The following is a 23,890-nucleotide window of genomic DNA, read 5'->3' as shown; positions in this document are numbered from 1 at the left end:
AGGGAAAATCAGATAGGGATATAAATGCTTACATGAAGAAAACATGGAAAACTAAGGAAGGTCTCAACTCCAAATATTAAAAAGACTTATCCATAAAAGTTCACAACAGTACAGAAACTCTTTTTAAAAAAAAATGGGCTACCCAGAAAATAAAACTCCTAAATTCACATTATCAGAACCAAGACCTATTAAGAACGAATGAAAATCTGTATGATAAACTACCTTTCAAGAGTTGCTGCTTGCTAATCTAAAAGCAAATGAAGAGAAGCCACCCGATGTACATCAATAAAAAATTACCACATAATTAATCATCAAAACCTGGATACATACGAGAGTCAGAAGGGGAGCTACTAATAATTACATGAGAAGGAGATATAAACCATGACTCTTCTGAGAAAATGGGGTATACTATCATCTTTTCAAGTGGAGATCAGTACAATAAATCAAATAAATCATAATGTTGCATCCATACAATAGGGACCTATGCAGTAAAAACAAAAGAATATGCTCTCTATATTCCAGTAAAAAAAGACTTCCGGATACACTGTTAACTGACTTAAAAAACAAAACAAAACAAAAACAAAAAAAAAAAACATGGTGCAAAACAGTGTGTGTGGTATGCTACTTTCCTGTTAAAAAACTAAGCAAATATTTACTTACATTTGCATAACAGAACTCTGGGAAAAAACACATAGAAAACCAATGTGGGGGCAAAGGAGTGGGTATGGGGAAAACCAAGACATTTTACTGAATTTTTTTTTAACCAGGTGAATGATTTATTCATTGAAAAAGTAGCAACCACACCCCATGCTCAAAATATAAGTAACTCTATAGGTTTTAACTTAATAAAAGTTTGTTTGACAAATTATTTCACGTAAGTGCAAAAGAAAAACCTCCACATAGACCTAAATTATAAGCATGAAAAGTCTGAATTAATGTGGCTTTACAATAAATTAGTTACTGTGCATATTCTCATTTCATGAAGGAGAAAGTAACCAGGTTTTTATATTATCTCAACCATCAAGACATAGCAGAACAACAAAATATAATGTAGCCAGAGAAACGGATGTTAATTTTCCAAAGTCACAAAAGTAAAAAAAAAAAAAACCATGATGCTTCCCGATAATGACAATGATTGCACCACTCTATTGACTTGACTTTCATCAAGAAAAACTTCCTATTTTTGAAAGTTTGTGTGAACTCTGTATTGATTCTATCCCTCCACTTTCTATTTCTCACCCTTTGCCTACATGCTTATATGCTAAGTTTCTTTGCAAACGCAAAAAAAAAACCAACCACAAAAAACAAACACCCTATTCTTACAAAATAAACAATGCTTAAGTTAGAAAAGACATGCAAACCCCACAAAATACCTAACATATACTCTGCTTTCAACACCTTTTTCTTATTACTCAAATTGAGAACTTATTAAGAAAAAAATACCACATTCATACATTACATGGATGTGTCACCTGTGATTACATGCAATAACCAAGAGAACTGCTTTGATTAGTACTTAAAAATTCCACCTGAGTTTGTGCCAAGACCTAAAGAGCATATTCTTTAAAAATTCTCCAAGTAGAGCATTTAAAATATTCTCACCTGTTCAGTAATTGAACTCAAATCATTAGATGAGAAATCTTCCTCTTCATTCTCAAAGAACTCATAGTAGTTTTCCAGAAGTCCAGCCATTATCCTGCTCACTATTTCTTGCTCTTTCAGATCTTCCACATCTGTGTAAATGCTAAGAATAAAAGTCTAAATTAAAATGAGAGTCCTTAAATCAAATACAGGTAAAATTAGACAACCAATGAGTCACTTTATAAACCTGAGCAATTTATGTCATCATTCTGTGCCTCAGTTTTCCCATCTGTAAACCCTAATTTGTACCCTCTTCACAGAAATGCTGGGAGGATTAATCAGATCTACTATAAAAAATAATGGTTCACCAAGAGACCTATGATCCTTGGCAGATAGTATAACAACTCTACTTCACAAATTCAGTTTTTTTGGATTACATAAAAATTTGTGAAAAACTTACTGGAAGACATCTGGACCAAACACAGCAGCCAAAGAGTTTGCAGACCAAATTTCTTCATGATGTGATGCTACATTGGCTAAAAATCTACACAGAAACTTTAACAAACTGTAATTAACAGGTGGAAGCTGCTGTAAAAGGAACCTCAACTTTCTTCCAAATTCATCTTCATTATTATAATCTATAAAACATAATGACAGGTTTTTTTAATGAAGTAAAAGCAAAGCTCAGATATTTTGCCAGGTTCACATTACTCCACCCACATCACCTTTTTACTATTAACAATTCAAAACTTCTTCACTTCCTCTACAGAGGCCAAATGCCTTAGAGCTTCGCATTTCACTTATTAAGTGGAAGAGAAGAGCTGGAGAGAAGGAACTCAACCCCTCAACTGCTGAAGGATGTTTTCCTCATCTATTACTCATCGGCCCCAATTCTCTAATTTATTTTTTTTTAATTCTCATCATACTCTCTCTTGCATGACTGTACCTGTATTTCCAAAGCAGTGCCAACTATAAGAAGTCAAAATGCACTGCCCAATGCTAGTCAACAACTATGAGTGAACAAAGAAGATACAACCCACACCACTGAAAACCTAACCCAACAAATACAAATCAGCCTTTTTTTTTCTTTATTTGGCTTGTAAGTCTGATGTCCAAATTGATATTTTATTTCCTTCAGGCAGAAGTCCAAGAACAAGCTTCAAGTATATTCTGAACCTGGAATCAAAGTTGTCATCTGGTTTTTGCTAGGACATTCTATCAAACCAGGGATAAATAATATCCTATAGAAACATTACCACTAAGGAACAGCACTATTATTGGATATTATGCCACACATACCACTTTATATGTATTTCTCTTCTTTCCCAACCCTCCTATTCCTTGTTCTTGTCTCCCGCCTTTCCTTCTCCTCCTCCTCCCACCCTGTAGCTTAGGCTTCCTAAGACCAATCATAAAAAATAAATAGGACTACAGGAATCTAAGAAGTTGCCATTCCCTTGACTAGACCATACAGACCCAAAGAGCATATGTCCACAAATGGGAACATAAGAAATGAATCTCAGAACTACTATAATTACTGTTTAAATGTCAAGATTTCTACAAGACTTTGAAATTAATGGTAAATGACTGATTGGTAAGAATCAAATTATACTACCTTGAGAAAGCTGCATCAAGTGAATATGCAAACTGCCAGGGATAACAGGTTCAGGAAGTTCTTGAAGGAAAAACCTAAGAAGACTAATAGCTGAGGGAACATCTGCTTCCTTAACCAAGTCCACCTCTTCTCCGCTGTCGTATCTCTGCCGAAGCCACTCCACTGTCTCAGCATTTCCATTGACTTGAAAAAGTCCTTGTTGCTCCAGACCTCCTGCATTAGTTCAAAGTAAAAATTAAATAAGCTTCGACTTCAACTACTTGACCATATATATTCATTTTCCAAACAACTTAAAATAACTCACTTTTGAAAAGCCCTTCTTGGCTCTCCTTACTGGGCTAAACACCTTCAAATCACAGGTTTAGGAACATACTATCTCTGTCCTGAGGGATAATCTATCTTATCCACCCCGCCTCCATTAAAAATATTCCTATTACCACCCCACTAAAAAATGCTCTATGCTGGGCATTTCTAAGTATATGACTTTACATAAGAAATTTCTATCATTTTTCCTTACTATATTTTGGACCTTCCATACTGGGAAAAAAAAAAAAAGAAAGAAAAAAAAATTCCAGGTCAAATGGATAAGCTGTGTTTATTAAATGCTAGCCCTCAAGGTAAGGAAATGTATACCATGTTCCTCAATATAGTCCACAACGTGGCGGACTATGAACGGAACCTCATTGTCTGGATGTCCTCCCTGCTGCAGCTCATCAAGTGGAATTCCAAATATTTTGTTAGCAAGAACGGAGTTGCAGTTACTCAAGGAAGGGGAGGAGCTCTTCCTCATATCTTTTTTGCAGCCAGAAATCAAAGCTGTCTTTTCTGCCAAATGAAAGACAAAAAAAAAAAAAGACTAATAATCAACAGGTGACAATATGATTAAATACATTACAAAAAATGCTTTACACCTGAATGTGCTTTTAATCATTATATATGTTCCAGTTCTCAGGCCTACAATGTATTCTACAAATAAAGCTCAATACAATCATCCAAACATTTTCTCTACTATGTATAGTTTGTGCATTTATCAAACAATGGCAAATTCATCATTAAACTTAACAAAGGACATTAATGTCCTAAAGACAAAGTAAGAGGCAAATGTGGCTCCAGAGGACCTTTACTGACCAAGCTTAATGACACAGATAGAAAGCCAAACCCAATCATTTTGGACTGTGCTATATGAAGCATATCTAACCTCTTAATTTATAAGCACCCAAAACAGGAGAGAATCACTTTTTATAAAGTATTGGGCTAATAATCATTTTTTATCAATGACGGGCTAGTAAAAGCAAGATCAACCAGCCCTGATTTCTACATGACAGAGGAGTCATAATACGTTTTTATAAATAAAGGAAATTTTTCAGGGCTAGACATCAACTTTCAAATGAAAACGTTCTTTCATCAATCCTGCTGTTTCATTAATTATTTCAAAGAAAAATTTCCATAACCAGTCTTGCTCAGAAAAAATAAGTTATTTGTCTTAACTTTGTAGGAATAGTGATCAGTAGAGCAGTAAGAGAAAACAATGTTTCAAATATCTGAAGCATCAGAGAACAAGTAATCCCAAGAAAAATTTGTTTCCTAAAATATTTATTACTTTATGTGAGAAATGAGTATTTTCAAAAGAAAAACTTTTTTCAAAAGTTGTTAATGAACAAAATGTCACCAACTTGGCTTTTTTCATCACACCAGAGAAACAATTCCTTTCTCACGACAAGAGAGAACAGAGCAAAACAATAAATCTACTCAATATTCTGAAGTTTGCAAAAATATCTTCTATATAAATTACATAATAACTGCACCCAGTCGATCAAGAGTATCACAATGGGACTGGGAAACAATCCATTCAACTTACAGAAACAACAGAAATTAACTTAGGGGAAGCAAAATGCCATAAATTTACATAGCTTTAGACAAGCAAGATCCATTCTTCAACATATCTGGTGCCAGCTAATAACTACAAAACTTCAAGTTAATAATCAAATAGCAGCAACAGGAGATAAACTCCAAAATTTCTGTGGATTTATACAGCATGGGAGTTACCACTTTGAAAACTTACCTTTGAGTACTTAAACACCTAAGTTTAAAAAATGGCTTCTGCACCAGCTACCCTCACTGAGCAAGCATTCTTTTGTCATTTATGGCTGTTTGAGATTATGGCAGAAGATCAGCCTGTAGTTCCTCATTGAAGAAACGCAGAACTCGATCAGTACTTCAGCAGTTAATCTAGAAGACAAAAACAATTCTTTTCATTTCCCAAACCATCTCTTACTGTGAAAAGCAACTAGAATAAGTAGTGAAGTCCATTTAGGAGGGTTACTATACTGAAAACCATTCCTCTGCCTGAAAATTTGCCTGTGACCTAGTTAGAGGCAAAATCTTGCACAAGGTTTCAAATTATGATGGCCAACCTGGACAAGAATCTTTCTGGTAAAAAATAACTGCAAAGGAGAATCTTTAACAGTAACAGATATTCAGAGATTACACCACTCAAATAATCAATTTTCCTCAATGGATCCTTCATTTGAACACACACACACACACACACACACACACCCCGCCCACCTCCTTGGGTTCTCATATGCTCAGGAAAAAACACAGAAACATTTCCAGATCAAAGAACTGAAGACATGATTTTAAGCTTGGAAAAGCACTTATATACTTTCTTCTTTTCTTTGTATACACCAAATATTTTTTTAGCAAGAATGTAGTTGTCTGAGCTTTCTGGTTTAGAGAGACAATAGCACATGTTGGAAAAAAGCACTTAACAGAACCAGAAAAGCTAACATTTCAAATATTAACTCCACCACCCTATAGATGTGACTCTGAACAACTTCCATGTCTTCATGTCTCTAATCTTAGGTTTCCTTTATATAAGAGTATGCCTATACAGATGTTTAACTGAGATAATACATGAAGGTAGTAGACACAGAACAAGTTTTCTCTCTTCATTGTATTAAATGTTAAAAGACCAGGGGTGCCTGGGTGGCACAGCGGTTAAGCGTCTGCCTTAGGCTCAGGGCGTGATCCCGGCGTTATGGGATCGAGCCCCACATCAGGCTCCTCTGCTATGAGCCTGCTTCTTCCTCTCCCACTCCCCCTGCTTGTGTTCCCTCTCTTGCTGGCTGTCTCTATCTCTGTCGAATAAATAAATAAAATCTTAAAAAAAAAAAAAAAAAGACCAGCAAACAGGCTGGGGAGAGAGGTGACCTGTTTGACAACGCATTTAATATTTGGTCTCATCTGTGAATTGTTGTTTCATCACCCTGTGTGAATTTCAGTAATCTACTTTAAAAAATCCTCTAATAAGCTCAGGAAACCACCCTATAGCTCTCTGAGAGAGTCCCGATAAGCAGAAGAGTATTATCATTCAGTGTGGTTTTCAAAAATGTCTTATTAGTAATATATACCTCCAGGAGGAACATAAAAAATGGAGGGGAAGGAAAACCACATTCCCACAACAAATCTTTGGTAGATGATTACTTCCCAAACATCCCGAAATGCCTGCTAAAACATGTAGCCTATTCATCTGAAACACAACTTCAAAGTTAAGTTATAGAAGATCTTTTAGAGAGGTTAACTTCAGGGATAAATGTTTAATGAACTTACATTAAAAGTCAGGTTGATACCTTCATGACATAAAAAGGAGATTTCCTTGATGTACAATAAATGAACACTCATTAGAAGAGTTTTGTCAGAGGCAAGTTCTATGTATCACTAAAATGGGTACTCAGTGTTTCTGTGCTTTGTTAATGAAACCAGGAATCAGTGCAGTGCAAAAGCATTTAGACTGGAGAGTGGCCCAAAATAACAATCCTGCAAAATGCAAAGTAGTTTTTGACATTATTTAATCCTGTTCCCCACTCCTTGTCAGAGCTTAAATCATGTAAATATTCCCTTCCTATCTATAGTGGGTTCAACAGTGTTCCCCAAAAAACTCGTGTTCACCCAAGACTTCTAAATGTGAACTTACTTGGAAATAGGGTCTTTGCATATGCAATTAGTTAAGGATCTCAAGATGAAATTATCCTGACGGCACCTGGGTGGTCGGTTAGGTCTCTGCCTTTGGCTCAGGTCATGATCCCAGGGTCCTGGGATAGAGCCCCATGTTGGGTTCCCTGCTCAGTGGGGAGCCTGCTTCTCCCTCTTCCTCTGATGTTCCCCCTACTTGTGCTCTCTCTCTGGTTCTCTCTCTCAAATAAATAAATAAAATCATCAAAAAAAAAAATCATCCTGATTTTAGGGTGAGTCCTAAATCCAATGACTAGTGTCCTTATAAGCAGAAGATAGGACACAAAGAGGGGAAGAAGGCCATGTGAAGATGGAGGGAGAAACTGCGAGTTATGCTGTCACAAGACAAGAAACACCAGGAGCCACCAAAAGCTGGAAGGGGCAAAGGAGAATCCTCCCCAGAACCTATGGAGGGAATATGGCCCTGCCCACACCTTCTGGCCTCCAGATCTGTGAGAAAAAAATATCTATTCTTTTAAAATTATACTGCTTGCAATAATTTGTCATGGAACGCCTAGAAATTTCATGTGACATCTAAACTACAAAATCCAGTTCTCAAAGAAAATAGTATCAGGTACAACAGTAAACTATCCCAAAGAGATCTGATGAAATGTCTTAGCAGACAGAATCAATAAATGCAAAGAAAGCAGTTAATCAATAAAAGGTTTGACACAAGAGAACAGAATGCTCAGACTTTCAAAATAACCAAGGATTTCCAAAAGCATAATTTTATTATAAATAGAACAGCAAAATCATTTTAAGATTTTTTTGAAATTTTAAGTACAATATACCTCCCCAACATGGGGCTCAAATTCACAACCCCAAGATCAAGAGTTGCATGCTCTACTGACTGAGCCAGTCAGGCCCTAAAACAGCAAAATCATTTTATATACAAATGACCGTTGCCTCCTATAATGGAACTGACAACAAATAAGAAATCATTTTGAATTGTACATCATGAGACAAGAGTGATAAAAAAAAAACAAAAAAAAAACACGGGGCGCCTGGGTGGCACAGCGGTTAAGCGTCTGCCTTCGGCTCAGGGCGTGATCCCGGCGTTATGGGATCGAACCCCACATCAGGCTCCTCTGCTATGAGCCTGCTTCTTCCTCTCCCACTCCTCCTGCTTGCGTTCCCTCTCTCACTGGCTGTCTCTATCTCTGTCGAATAAATAAATAAAATCTTTAAAAAAAAATAAAAATTAAAATTAAAAAAAAAAACACACGCTGTTAAATACCAATTTTCAATAACAGTGGGTGATAGGTACATTCAGCAAAGTGTACCTTCATATACCAGGCTATCAACTTGAGTTCTGCTGAAGATCAAGGTATTTCTGCATTCCATTCAGTTCCACTTATACATGCATATATATGATAGCAACATACACCTTTCTTAACAGCACAGAATCTTTTTTTTTTATTAACATATAATGTATTATTTGTTTCAAGGGTACAGGTCTGTAATTCATCAGTCTTATGTAATATCCAGTGCTTATTACAACACATACGCTCCCCAATGTCCATCACCCAGTTACCCCACCCCCCCAACCTTCCCTCCATCAACCCTCAGTTTGTTTTCTTTTTTTTTTTTTTTTTAAGATTTTATTTATTTATTTGACAGAGATAGAGACAGCCAGCGAGAGAGGGAACACAAGCAGGGGGAGCGGGAGAGGAAGAAGCAGGCTCATAGCGGAGGAGCCTGATGTGGGGCTCGATCCCATAACGCTGGGATCACGCCCTGAGCCGAAGGCAGGCGCTTAACCGCTGTGCCACCCAGGCGCCCCCCTCAGTTTGTTTTCTAAGAGTCTCTTATGGTTTTTCTCCCTCTCTGGTTTCATCTTGTTTCATTTTTGCCTCTCTTCCCCTATGATCCTCTGCCTTGTTTCTTAAATTCCACCTTATCAGTGAGATCATAAGATAATTTCTTTCTATGACTGACTTATTTCGCTTAGCATAATACCCTCTAGTTCCATCCACGTTGTTGCAAATGACAAGATTTCTTTTTTTTTTTTTTTGATGGCTTAGCACAGTATCTTTTCAGTTTTAAATACCTAATAAAATTAGTAGAGAGGGGCTTTTAAAAAACGGTAGAACACCAACATCAATACAATGGACAAATAACTGAGCTCTTACAATATGCCAGAAACTGGGCGCCTGGGTGGCTCAGTTGGTTAACTGACTGCCTTTGGCTCGGGCCATGATCCTGGAGTCCCAGGATCCAGTCCTGTGTCAGGCTCCCTGTTCAGTCGGGGGTCTGCTTCTCCCTTTGACCCTCCCCCCTCCATGCTCTCTCTCAAATAAAAGATAAAACAAGATTAAAAAAAAAGCCAGGAACTATTTTAAGGGCTTTATTATTTTTCTTAAAGATTTTATTTATTTATTTTAGACAGTGAGAGAGAGCACAGAGGGAGAGGGAGAAGCAGACTCCCCACTGGGAAAAGAGCCAGGCATGGGGCTTGATCTCAGGACCCTGATATCATGACACTTAACCAACTGAGCCACCCAGGTGCCCCTTAAGGGCTTTAAATGTACTAATTCATTTATCCTTATAACAATTCTATAGATGCAGATGCTTTATTATATCCATTTCACTGACAAGAAAACCAAAAAACATTGAGAACTTTCTGGAGTGATGGAAATTTCTATGTCATGACTATGATAGTGGTGGATATGTGCTTAAACACATGTCAAACTTACTGAACTGGACATTTAAATTGGTGAATGTTATTGTATCTAAATTATTATTGCATATAAACTATACTTCAACAAAATTGAAAAAAATTTTTAAAAAACCATACAAATAAAGACATAAAATCACCTTAATAGGTTATCTAATACCAAACTATTTTCATTAAAGAGTATGTCATTTTTTAAATATACTTCTCTATCCAAAAAAGAAAAATAAAAGATTTATTTCAACCACATTTCAAGAACTGATCCTATTCGGCCCTAGTATGTTATCCAGCAAGCACATTTAGAAACTACTACATTTTCTACATAGCTTTAAAAAAAATTAAAGTTGGACTGAAGATTAAGTCTTTTCAAAGCAAACAATTTAACAAAACAATGTAATAGTATTAAGATTTGATCTGTGATATACTAATAAAGTTTTATCATTTAGCAAATCAACCATCTGTGGTAAGAGCAGCATCTGCCAAGATAAACTGTCATTTTCATGTGAAAAAGTTCTACCTTCAAAATGAATAGAAAGGAACAAGAAAATTCACTTTTGCCCTAAATGCTTTGACAAAATAGGATACAATTCACACAGAAAAATTTATAAGAGCTACCTCAATAATTGCTAAAGCCAAAAAGGAAAAAAAAAAAATCCCTATCACTAGTTTACTATGAGGAAAAAGCCAACAGGGAGCTGGGCCTCAATAAAGATGGTAAACTTTGGGAAAAGAGATTTAAGTTTGTAGACAATTACACTGACTCTAAGTCAATGAACCAAAGCTTAAGGCAAATAAATTTACCCCTGCTCCATACATTCAGGTCTTCATTAGTAAGCTCTAAACATTTCACCAAAGTAAAGGAAAAGACACCTCTTCATTCAGAAGGCACCACCTTCATTCAAACTGAACAAAGATAGCTCTAAGAGGGTTCCCAAAATGCCAAATCAGTGGTTCCTTCCTGATCTGAAAAACTAACAAGGGATTCATTTGTCCGAAACCCTTAACACTACACCGAACAAACAGAAAGGATGAACAAATGTCTCAAGAGCACATAAAGTTACCTGTCATATGTTCACAGATAATATTTTGATCAGGGAAAACACCAAGTCAATTAAATCTATTATTAAATTCATACTATGCCATTAAGTACTATAGAATAAAACAGAATTCAGGTTTAGAAGTATTTTAAATTAAAGAGCTATTAACACTCAAAAGTTTAAGAACTTCTTTACCTTAAAAAAAATCAGAGAAAGAGTATGAAGTACATTTTGTGACGATTTTTACCCCCATTCCTAAGGACTTGTTCATCTGAGTGCACTTTAACGTACTACTCAAGGGTACAATCTTCCTCCATGGTCATTCCGCAAAACTACAATGAACAACGGAATCAAACCTATTTTGAAAGACTACAGTTGCCAAATTAAGATACTAGATATAGCACATATATTTCAAAGACTAATACACACTAAATGTAAACCATTTTACCTTGAGACAGCTTATTATTCCTCTCTTATTTAACATATTCAGGCAAAATTTGGTTGCCCCTGGAGATAAGCTACTGGTAAACAGCCTGGTTCATTTTGAAAAACTCTCCAAAGGGTTTCATGACCACAGTCCATTATTTTATAACCTCCAACCATGATTTCAAGCTATTCCAAGCTATACCAATCAAAACAAAGTAAAAAAGCCAGAGGGAGATGAAATCCCCTGAAGCTAAGTCCCCTCATCTATTCTCCTCACTGATCTCCTCAAAACCAAAAATCTAACCCAAATCCCCGCCTTGGACAAAATTCCTCAATTGTTTTCCACTGCCTACAGTCCTGGACTTCAAATTTTTGATCATGAAAAGATTATGAATCCACCCTTCATTTTTGTATTGTATGCATATTTCTAGAGTAGTAAATAATATACTAGTATATTATATATAATAAACATACATAAAAATAATTTTAAGGCTAAAAAATATATAAAAACAAATTCTGGGGCACCTTGGGTGGCTCAGTCGGTTAAGCATTAGACTTGGTCTCAGCTCAGGTCATGATCTCAGGGTTGTGAGATCCAGCCCTGGCAGTGCAGTGTCAGCTAGGAATTCTTTCCCCCTTCCTCAGCCTCCCCATTTCCCCCCCTCCCTCCCCCTCGGGCTCTCTCTCTCTCTCTCAAATAAATAAAATCTTTAAAAGGTAAATAAATAAATAAATAAATAAATAAATAAATTCACTAGTACTGCTACACACACACACACACACACACACACACACACTTTAATAGGTCATCTTGTCCTTCCAAAGTGTGAGCATCTCATGACACCAAAAAGCAAACCAATTAAAAAATGGGCAGGGGACCTAAATAGACATTTTCTAATGAAGGCATACTGATGGCCAACAAACATGGAAAAGATGCTTAACATCAGTCTAACCAGGGAAATGTAAATCAAAACCACAATAAGATATCACCTCACACCTGTCAGAATGGCTAGTATCAAAAAGAAATAACAAGTGTTCGGAAGTATGTATAGAAAAGGGAACCCTCTTGCCCTGTTGGTGGGAAAGTAAACTCAGGCAGCCGCTATGGGAAACAGTATAAAAGAACCTCAAAAAATTAAATACAGAAATACATAAAATCCAGTAATTCCACTTATTAGTATTTACCCAAAGAAAATGAAAACACTATTCTGAAAAGATACATGCACCCCAATGCTTACTGCAGCATTATATACAGTAGCCAAGATATGGAAGCAAACTAAGTGTCCATCAATGAATGAATGGATAAAGAAGATGTGGTTTATACAGACAATGAAATATTACTCAGCCATAAAAAAGAATGAGATCTTGCCATTTGCAAGGACATGTATGGACCTGGAGGATATTACACTAAGTGAAATAAATCAGAGAGAAAGACAAATACCACACAGTTTCACTTGTATGTGGAATCTAAAAAAACAAAACAAACAAAAACCAGAAACAGACTCAAATACAGAGAATAAAATGGTAGTTGCCAGAGGGGAGGGCAGCAGGGAGAGGGGCAAAATAGGTGAAGGGTATTAAGAGGTACAAAATTCCAGTTATAAAATAAATAAGTCACAGAGATGAAAAGTATATCACAAGGAATACAATCAATAATAATGTGATAACTGTAACGGTGATAGATGGTAACTGTACTTATTGCAAAGAGAATTTCTTAATGTATATAAATGTCAAATCACTATGTTGTACACCTGGAACTAATACAATATTATATGTCAACTATACTTACATTTAAAAATTTAAAAAAAACAATTGCCAGTACCTCACTTCTGAGACCAGTGGCCTAAAGCTTTTCTAACTTTGTCTGGGGATGGGGAGGTGCTTATTCAATATACAGAGTACAAGGCCACAACCCCAATCCAGCATCCATGAGAGCATGGCCTAGACCTCATGTTTAATAAGCTCTTCAGGTGATTATGATGCATAGAAAGATTTAAGAACCTCCGGCATACTAACTAAACCCTAAATCCATTGCATGACCTACAAGTACTTTACCTACCAGTAAAATCTCCCTTCCTGCCACTCTTCCACCTCACTCTACTCTCCAGCAATACTTAAGTTACTTGAAGTTCGCAATCCACACCTCCCAGGCTTTACACATACCATTTACTGTGCTTAGAGCGGTAACTCAACACCATAACCAATGACTACCCTAACCAATCCCATCCAGTTCACCAAACTTCTATTGATATTTGAGTCCAATTCTAATTTCCTATCAAACCTTGCCTAATTTTCCAAAGCATACAGTTCTCTTCCTCCTTTGTGCCTAATATACCATGACCTTTTTAGCTGTTATGCTACAGAATTAAAGTATGTCCGTCTCTCAATAGAGAGGATCCGTGAAGGTAAGAACCTGGTCGTTTCATCTTTGTAACACTAAAGGCCTCACCGAATGCCTGACAGATAATTTAGTTTTTTAAATAATATGTTGAATAAAGACATAAACAAGAAACAATATTGTCTATTCAAAGTTAAGATTAACAAGAAGGGGCATCTCCTTAAGTGATTAAAAACTAAATAAAACATCAAAATTGGCTGCCATATCTACTTTTCACAATAACCAAAGATAATCAAATCATGAAGGAAAAGCAACTATTACTTACGAAAATATCTAAAGCACTTTACAAGTTATTTCTCACACCTAGAATAATGCTGTGAATCAGACACTTGAATATATATAAAAACTGAAAGTGGGGACCCTGGGTGGCACAGTCGGTTGGACTCTTGGTTTCAGCTCAGGTGGTGATCTCGGGATCCAAAGACCATGAGATCCAGCCCTGAGTGGAGCTCCACTGTGGGTGCAGAGTCTGCTTAAGATTCTCTCTCCCTCTCCCTCTGTCCCTCCCTGCCCCATGCTCGCTCACTCACTCTTTCTCTCAAATAAAGAAATAAAAAGTACTGTGAGCCTCAAGTTACTCAGCTTAACTTTAAAATTTGTAAATGATGATGCTAAAATATGCTGGTGGCTCTAACTGCAAATCTTTCTAACCCAAGTAATTTAAGTCTTAAGAAACCAGAACATTAAAATGAGCACTACTGGCGGCACCTGTCTGGCTCAATTGGTAGAGAATGTGACTCTTGATCTCAGGGTTATAAGTTTGAGCTCCACACTGGGAGTAGAGATTACTTAAAAATAAGTAAATTAATAAATAAGATTAAAAAATAAAACGAGTGAGGTGCCTGGCTCAGTTGGCTAAGTGTCCTCTTGATCTAGGCTCAGGTCTCGATCTCACAGTCCTGAGTTCAAGTTTATTCTTGACAGAAAGACAGAAAGAACACACACACATACTATTAAAAAGGCTAAAGACTACTTTCACATTTACTTGGAAAGCAACCTCAGTTCTGATTCAAAAAGCCAAGGAGACCATGAGGTACCTCCCCCCATGCTCATTTGTTTTCTCTCAAATAAATAAATAAATAAATAAATAAATAAAATCTCTGTGTGTGTGTGTGTGTGTGTGTGTGTACACATGGAAAGGTAACACTTTAAATGCCTGTCTCCTGATTAAAAGGTAAGCCTATAATGTGCTAGAAGAAGATGCCTCCCAACAGGTTCCCTTTTCCCACAAGCACTCTATTGTCACTGGTCCACTAATGTACCATGATTTTCCATTAAGCCAAAGTGACTATCAGCTAAATTAGCTCTTCACACTAAGTATTAGACAATGAGTGACCCTTTTTAAAAAATAGCACTACAATTTAGAAGGTGACAAAAAATATCTGAGAAAGCATATATGCATTATAGAGAATACATACTGTAGACATGTAATCTGTCTCAGCTAAATGTGTGCATGTAATCTCAATTTTGACAAATTTTGACTCTTCCAGACTCCTCTATTCTAGTAACCTTTCACCTCTTTTTTATTGAAAACATGCACTGCCAGCACCTACCACAAACTAATGAGCAAGGTTTTAAGAAGACTAGCTCATCACTTCTTATTGCACAGTACAAAACCATAGCACTTCATTTTTTTCATGTAAGGGGTATTGCCGGTAATTCTACAATCTGTTCTTGGGTTTCTTGAAATCAGGACATTTCTCTTTTTACACAAACTTGTACAGAAACTGCTCTGGTGAAAAAAAGAAAGAAAGGAAAGTTAGCACATGAACAAAAAAACACTTAATATACTTATTTTTGTATGCATCTTCCCACTAGATTGTGAACTTTGAGAGCAAAAGATATGACTTCCCCTTTGTTTCCTCAGTTGTGAACACTAAACAAAAGTAGAAATCCAATATCTGAAATGATGCTATCATTTCTGGTGTTCTCTCCAGTTCACTACCCAAATGAATCCTCACAACCATCCTGTGTGAGATAAGCAGGACAGAGCACCAATCCCTCTCTCAGAATAGGAACAAAAATCTCAGAAAGCTGAAGAAACTGGTTCAAAGTCACTGAACTACGGACTAGAACTCTAAGACTGTTATCTTTTAAGTAAATGCTCTTTCAGGCAACAATTACTACAATCATCACAGAAAATTTTGTTTAAAATTTCAGTGAAATGTATGAAGACATACAGGAGGTAATTTATAAAACACTCAAACATTTTGTACTTGCTACTCAAAAATCAATATTCAAACACTACAATATTCCTTAGTAGAAAAAAGTTTATCTTTTGAAATTATAAGTTTCAAAAGTGATTCTATAATCAACCGTAATATGGTCTGCTTTTCCTATTAAAAACTCTCATCTTATCTGATTCTAAATTTGAGTTCCTTTACCTTTCCAATTTTTTTTTAAGTAGGCTCCATGCCTAATGTGGAGCCCAACATGGGGCTTGAACTCACAACCCTAAGATCAAGACCTGAGCTGAGATCAAGAGTTGGACGCTTAACCAACTGAGCCATGCAGGCGCCCCCCCCCCCAAGTTTTTTTAAGGATTTTAAGTAATCTGTATACCCATCATGGGGCTCAAACTCACAACCTCAAGATCAAGACTCTCATGCTTTACTAACAGAGCTAGCTAGGTGCCCTGCCTTTCCAAATTTTTATTGCACTGTGATTAGTGTTTTTTCCCCAAATTAGGACCACAAAGCACCTACCCTCCTACCGCCTGCTTCCTTGCCAATCAATTAATCACCCACTATATCAATCAATAAGTGGTTTTCACACTCCCAGGTACTAATCCAAAGAAAATGAAAACGCTAATTCAAAAAGATAGACGCACCCCCATGTTTACTGCAACATTATTTACAACAGCCAAGATATAAAAACAACCCAAATGTCCCATGAATGGATAAAGAAGATGTGGTACACACACACACAACGAAGTATTACTCGGACATAAAAATGAGTATTAATCAGCCATAAAAAAGAATGAGATCTTGCCATTTGCCACAACATGGATGGACTGAGAAGATATCATGCTAAGAGAAGTAAGTCAGAGAAAGACAAATACCATACGATTTAACTTATATTCATATAGTTACAGAATAAACAGTAACAGACTCATAAATACAGAGAACATACTGATGGGTCTGAAGGGACAAAGTGGAGGGATGGATAAAACAGATGAAAGAGATTAAGAGGTATAAACTTCCAGTTATAAAATAAGTCAGGGAGATGAAAAGTATAGCAAAGGGAATGTTTTAACAGTACTGTAATACTGTTGTGACATATGGTGACCACAATTACTGTGGTGAGCACTGAATAACGTACAGAATTGTTGAGTTACTGTGATATACTAATTTAACATTGCAATGTCAAATATACTTCAACAAAAAAAAAATTTAAGTTGTTTTATTTTTACTTTTCCTCTCCAAATGTATGGAACAGCAGCTTAATAAACAAAAGCAAAAATAAATATTTTAAGAATAAACGGCTCAACGTTTTCTGTTTTTCTATTACTAAAAAGGACAATAATAAACTTGAGACATTCCTCTGAAAATTGTTTAAAATCAAAGAGATACAAAGTATCATGCATCATATACAAAAGGAAAAGAAAATAACACTAGAGGGCGCCTGGGTGGCTCAGTTGGTTGAGCTTCTGCCTTTGGTTCAGGTCATGATCCCTGGGTCCTGGAATGGGTACGCATCAGGCTCCCCACTCCGCAAGGAGCCTGCTTTTTCCCTCTGCCTGCCGCTCCCTTGCTTGTGTGCCCTCTGTCTCTCTCTCTCTCTCTCTCTGACAAATAATATATAATTTCTTTAAAAAAAGAAAATACACACTATAGCTAAATAACTTGGCAGAAGAGACTGGAATATTTCCCTCTAACAGAAATCCAGTAAATTGCATTAACTTATCCTATAATCCCATCTCATCTTCCTCAACCTAAGACTTTTACACATTCTGGTTCATCTACCTAAAACACTCTCCCCACTTCATCCTACTCATCTTCAGCTCTTAACTCAAGTACCATTCTTGGAGGGACTTTCTCCAACCTATTCAATCTAATGATTTATCCTTAAATTTTCTCAAGGCATATTATTCCGTGGCTCCAAAGCATTCATAAGATTTATATATACTTCTTTCTGTGTTTAATGTCTATTTCTCCCAAGAGAGTATAAGCTCCATGAAGTCTGCTGGTGGGTTGCTTTAAAAAACGAACAAACAAAAAAACCCAGCTTTATTAAGGTATAATTTACATATCACAAATTCACTCTTTTCAAGTGTACACTTCAATAGTACATGTAAATTTACAAAGTTATACAACTCTCACCAAGTGACTGCTTGTTAACTTTGGAATTTAGAAGGAGATAAATATTTGGTGAATGAATAAATGAATCTGATAATGAGTTACTCTTGTTATCCCATTACTACTACTATGTATTTGGTGTACCACAGGATTTCATGGAAAAATTGCCTTTATTCCATTCCAAATATCCTTCCTTATTTCTATTTCCAATCAAAGTCAGCTCTTCTATAAGGCCCCAAATTGAACCAATTCACATATTAGCCTACCGCCTCGCTTGGGGAACAGTGACTCACTCAGGTCAAGTTCATGTGTACATACTACGATTCCTTTTTCTCTACCAAGTAATCTCCTCCTCTGCCCCTAGCCATGTTAATAAAACACTCAATAAAACAAAGGAAAGTTTAGAAGCAGTAATATTACTCACTGCTGAAGACAGGGCCTTTATTTAATGGATGTACCTTTGTAATATTTTTTTTAAGATTTTATTTATTTATTAGAGACAGAAAGAGAACACAGAAGGAGAGGGAGAGGGAGAAGCAGACTTCCTGCTGAGCAGGGAGCCCACTGCAGGACTCAATCAGGATCATAATTTCTTTTTTTTTTTTTAAGATTTTATTTATTTATTTGACAGACAGAGAGGCAGCAAGAGAGGGAACACAAGCAGGGGGAGTGGGAGAGGGAGAAGCAGGCTTCCTGCTAAGCAGGGAGCCCGATGCAGGACTCGATCCCAGAATGCTGGGATCATGACCTGAGCAGAAGGCAGACTTTTAACCAACTGAGCCACCCAGGCACCCCAATACCTTTGTAATATTGAAGTGATGGAAGTAAGTTTTCAGTACTGATATACATCTAGTTGGGTTCTAAATATAGAGTGACCTACCATATAATTGGAAACCTTTTTCAGGTATCAATCCTTTTGTTGTTTATTCATGTATAAAACAGAAATTGTCTAGTTCTATTTTTTTAAATTTCAGTATTTCATTCACTTTTGGAACAGCTTTTCAGATAAGAGATTTAATTCATGTATAAAATAACTTTAAAAAGCTATTTTTAAATAATCTTTTAAAAAGCAACAACAAACAAAAACACATTCCAAAAATGAGCAAAGGACGTGAACAGACATTTCTCCAAAGATACACAAATGAAAAGATGTTCAACATCTTTATCTCTTAAGGAAATGAAAATCAAAACCACAATGAAATACCAGCTCCCCCCCATTACGATGGCTATTATCAAACAAATACACCAACCAACCACACACACACACACAAAAGCAACAACTTTTGGGAGAGGATGTGGAGAAAATGGAACCCTTATGCTTTGCTAACAGGAATGCAAAATGGTGCAGCAGCCCTGAAAACAGTTTGGATGTTCCCCAAAAAGTTAAACATAGAATTACCATATGATGCAGCAATTCCACTGCTAGATACATACCCAAAAGAATGAAGAGCAGGGACTCAAAAAGACATTCGTACACAACATTCACGGCGGCATTATTCACAACAGTCAAAACGTGCGTTAAAAAAGAGACAACAGGGGGCACCTGGCTGGCTCAGTCAGTATAACATGTAACTCCTCATCTCGGGGATTTGAGTTCAAGCCCCACATTGAGCCTGGAGACTACTTAGAGAGAGAGAGAGAGAGGGAGAGAGAGAAACAGACAGATAATGGGTCCAAAATGGAGTCACCTAGGCTAAACCTGCATCACCAAACTAAGACTTAATATCCACCTAACTGCCTCCCCCGAGAATGTAATCTTAACCAGTCAGTCTGGAATTTCCTGGTCAGCACTAGTGAGGTAATCTGCCTGACAGACTCAGGCTGTCCACCAAAGTATGGTGACCTGCTTGAAACAACCCACTCTTTGCTAGTAACTTCCTTGTCCCGCCTCCTTCTGCCTCTGAAAGCCTTCCATTTTGTACAGCTCCTCAGAGCTCCTTTCGATCTGCTGGATGGGATGCCGCCTGATTCATGAATAGTTGAATAAAACCAGTAAGACTGTTAAAATTTATTCAGTTGAATTTCGGTTTTTTAACAGGGAAAAACAATCCAAATGTCCAACAGATGAATACACAAAATGTTGCCTATACATACAATGGAATTCAGCCTTAAAAAGGAAGTAAATTCTGATACAGGCTATAACATAGATGAACCATGAAAACATGCTAAATGAAATAAGCCAAACACAAAAGGACAAACACATTCCACCTATCTGAGGTACCAAGAATAGTCAAATTTATAAAGAAGATAGAATAAAGGTTACCAGGGGCTAGGGAGGGGTAAAAGGGAATGAGGAATTACGGTCTACAGAGTCTCTGTTTGGAATGATAAAAAAGTTCTATAAGTATTAGACAGTGGTAATGGTTGCACAACATTGTAACTGTACTTAATGCCATAACTAGTTCATTTAAAAATTGTTAAAATTGTAAATTTTGTTATGTATTATTTACCACAATTTTTTCCAAGCATAGCTACAGTAATTTCTATTATATTCTCCAATATTAAAGTTAGTGTACAATGAAGGAGAAGCCATGCACAGAAGAGAGGTTATTCATAAACGATAATAAAAACAGCTGTCTGTCATTTTACTGGTGAGGGAAAAGTGACAAGTCACAATGCATTCATTTCAGCCATTTTCTGTCCTAAAACAATGGCATTCTAACAAAAACCATAATGTAACATTTACTTCGCTCAGTGAAGAATTTTATGACTGTGATATGCCTTTCTACATCTAAGGACTTAAGTTGTGTCAAAAATCCCTAATTGGTGATACAATTAAATTGGAGAAAATACTGCCCTAATTTTAAAAGCAGCACAGATTAATAAAGAAGGAGCTCCCAAAGGACACACAAATAGTGCCCATCCAATTCCATCAACAAGTAATTAGTAAATGCACAATACCTGTGAGAAGCCCAGGCCAACAAGTATGGCTACTGTACTTGCAAAAAGGAAAGTTAAAGACACAGCCTCACATTAACTCAGAAAGTCATTACTTCAAACTAGCATTTAATGTCTGCCTTTCAAAGTGCACCCCAGTTATTTAATCTCCATAGTATGCATTACCGTGGTTCTGGCTGTCATTTTTAGATTAGCTGTTCCTTGAAAGGAAAGTAAATGCCGAACTTGAGATACTTTTCTCGATGATTATATGGCATAATACGGAACCGAATGAAATTCTGCAACTGCCTTTCTAAAATTCGGTTTGATTTTTAATTGATTACAAACAAAAGTTTACCAATTTCTCACTTGTCAAGTGTGCCAACCGATTCAATTTCCTATAGCCTTATCTCGGAGAGCAGTCGCCCCATCTGAAATTTAATGCTGTTACCCCTCTGGCCTGCGTATTCAAAGTGCATTCTAGACAAGTCCCGAATGTACCAATTTTGGCTATATTCTCTGAGCGATTTAAGGAAGTCAGCAACCACTCATCTCACGTGATCTTAAAAAGGGGCGCAGTTGAGCCCAGATTAAACCACACTTTTTTTTTTTTGCATCAACTTCACCGACCAGCATCAAGGAAGTGGGCAGGGAGGTGGCGCAGTCTGGTATTCAGGGGAGACTAGCAAACGCGTGGGCTGCTGTGCCTTGGACTTTGGGGGAGCTAGGAGGTAAGAAGACACACCCGCTCACGCGCATTGCAGCGGCTGAAAAATCGAAGACTGCCACACCCCCCAGCAGCCCCGGCACGGCTTCATCTCCGAAAGCTTGAGCAGAAAGGGGGCACGCTCTACGTACTAGCCCATCTTCAGTGCACTGCCCCCAACCCGAGCACCCCGACGTGCAACGCCCTTGAGCACTGCGCGGGTGGGACTAGGCGCTGGGGGGCGCAGAGGGGGAGAGCCGCGGCGCTGGGCGACCCGCGCATGCGCAAATAGGGGTACCCGCCCGTTCACCTACCGTTGGAACCGCGACGCCCCGTTCCCCGGCCGCGGCCGCTTCTCCAGGACCCGCGGCGACGGCAATAGAGCGAAAACTGAGGCCCCAGGTGGCTCCGCGGCCGGCGAGCCTCCTCCTGTGGCGGCCGCTGGCAGGACGCTAAAGCGACGGCTGCGGCGCGGGGCCAGCCCGGTAAGCGACCTCCGGATGCCCCCGGCGGTGGCGGCGGCGAAGACACGGAAGAGGGGGCAGGAGCGGCGACTGAAGCAGTGGCTGAGGCGCAGACCCTCCCTAACGGCGAGCGGGAGGAGAGCGGAGGGCGGAGGGCGGAGGGCGGGCGGAGGCCGGGCCGGACGTGACGTGCGTGGGAGGGGGCGGGGCGGGCCGGCGGGCAGAGGCGGGGCGTGCGCTCCCCGATTGGGGGTTCCCGAAAGCCCCTGGCCGCAGCCCAGCAGTCTGTGGGCTTTAGAACCCACCTTCCTTTTCCCACCCCAAACGTGGGCCCCCTGAGTTGGGGTGAAAAAAGCCCGGCGCGGGCCAAAAGGAGGTGTTGGGGGTCCTCAGCCAGAGAAGGTTGGAAAGAAGATAGAGAAAACTCGGGAGGGGACATAGGAGGGATAAAGAGTAAATCTGGAAGACCGAGGTCTCCTGGTTTCTGCAGAGTGGGCCGTGCCGTCCCGCAGAAGGCCAGGAAAACCCGGGTGCCCTTATCCAGGTGAGGAGCACGGATACCGAAAGCCACCAGACAGGCCGAAGCGATGACACGTTCACATTCTCAGCGTTGGGCGTCAGATCGGGGACCCTGCCCGCTTTCCACCCTTCCCCTTCATCTAAGGACAAGACCTACACTCCAGAGAGAACATATATGCCTCCGCAAACCGTCTGGGAATATGAAAGTTGATAGGCTACTTGTTCACAGGGAGTTTCCTATACTAAACCAGAGGTTCAAAGAGTTGAAAAGAGGCATAAAGAATAAGGCGCCCTCTGAGCCTAGGGAGTTCGGTACTTGCTTGCATAGCCACCCAGACCGACCCTGCGGCTCTCACGCGCTCACAGAGATGTGAATATTCAGCCAATCTCTTCTTTCCTTTAGTGTGTTAAGGGCTTTGAGATCTTCCGTTGACTAAAACGCAGTGTTCTGTTTTTGGACTCCTTCATGGCTGGTAGATCCACACCTGCACAAAGAACTCTGGGTGTTTGTAAAAATATAAATGACCACAATTCGGTTGTCTCCTGCCTGCCTGAGGTGCAAGTCAGTAACCCAGAAAATGCCAAACAAGAACCCTCATAGAACTTGGGACGAGATTTTTTTTTAAAAAAGAAAAGAAAAATTCACCCTGTGAGATGATCTGTAAATGTGTTACAGAGGCCAGGGTAGCTCCCAAATTTCATCAGAGAGTAAAACAAATTATCTGTAACTTCAGTGTCACATGCCCAGTTGATACTGTCATAGAAGAAGGGTGGGGTCCATCAAGAGCCTAGAACCAGCAGAATCTGAATAAGAATGTATTGTGTGCTCCCACTCTGTCCAGGAGAGAGGCTACTGATTGCAACAACCAGGATCAATAACTATTATCAGGACAGGTAAAAAGTGAATTCAAAATCAATCCCTCACTCAACAAATACTCACTGAATTCTCACTGTGTTCTATCCTCTCTGCAGCAAATAAGATCTCTGCCTTTATTGAGTTTATATACTAACAAACTTAAATTCTGGATATCTTTTAAGAGCATGCAAAGACCTGGGGTGCCTGGGTGGCTCAGTAGATTAAGTGGCTGCCTTTAGCTCAGGTCATGATACCGGAGTTCTGGGATTCCCAGGTCAGGCTCTCTGCTCAGTGGGGCGGGCCTCTGCTTCTCTCTTTGCCCCTCCCCCTCTCCCGGCTCTTGGGCTGGCACGCCGTGTCTCTCTCTCACGAGCGCACCTGTGTGCTTTCTCGATCTCAAATAAATAAAATCTTAAAAAAAAAAA

General features: G+C 38.5%; 1 protein-coding gene across 5 annotated transcripts in view; it reads right to left on the bottom strand.

Moving 5' to 3' along the window:
- The window catches only part of FAM13B (family with sequence similarity 13 member B), a 76,160-nt gene extending 53,908 nt beyond the window's left edge, over positions 1-22,252 (bottom strand). For all 5 annotated transcript variants that reach the window (XM_040622403.1, XM_040622405.1, XM_040622406.1 and 2 more), the window contains exons 1-6: positions 21,941-22,252; positions 5,259-5,425; positions 3,830-4,021; positions 3,197-3,409; positions 2,042-2,219; positions 1,603-1,744 (exon numbers count right to left, since the gene is read on the bottom strand). In XM_040622403.1, coding sequence (XP_040478337.1) covers positions 1,603-1,744; positions 2,042-2,219; positions 3,197-3,409; positions 3,830-3,986 — 690 coding nt within the window. In that variant the 5' untranslated portion in view covers positions 3,987-4,021; positions 5,259-5,425; positions 21,941-22,252. The remainder of the gene's footprint in view (positions 1-1,602; positions 1,745-2,041; positions 2,220-3,196; positions 3,410-3,829; positions 4,022-5,258; positions 5,426-21,940) is intronic.
- Between the last annotated feature and the right edge of the window lie 1,638 nt (positions 22,253-23,890).

Source organism: Ursus maritimus, unplaced genomic scaffold (genome assembly GCF_017311325.1).
Source record: "Ursus maritimus isolate PB19 unplaced genomic scaffold, ASM1731132v1 scaffold_5, whole genome shotgun sequence".
NCBI classification, from domain to species: domain Eukaryota; kingdom Metazoa; phylum Chordata; class Mammalia; order Carnivora; family Ursidae; genus Ursus; species Ursus maritimus.
The sequence above is the reverse complement of the archived record's forward strand: the minus strand, read 5'-3'. Positions and strand labels throughout refer to the sequence as shown.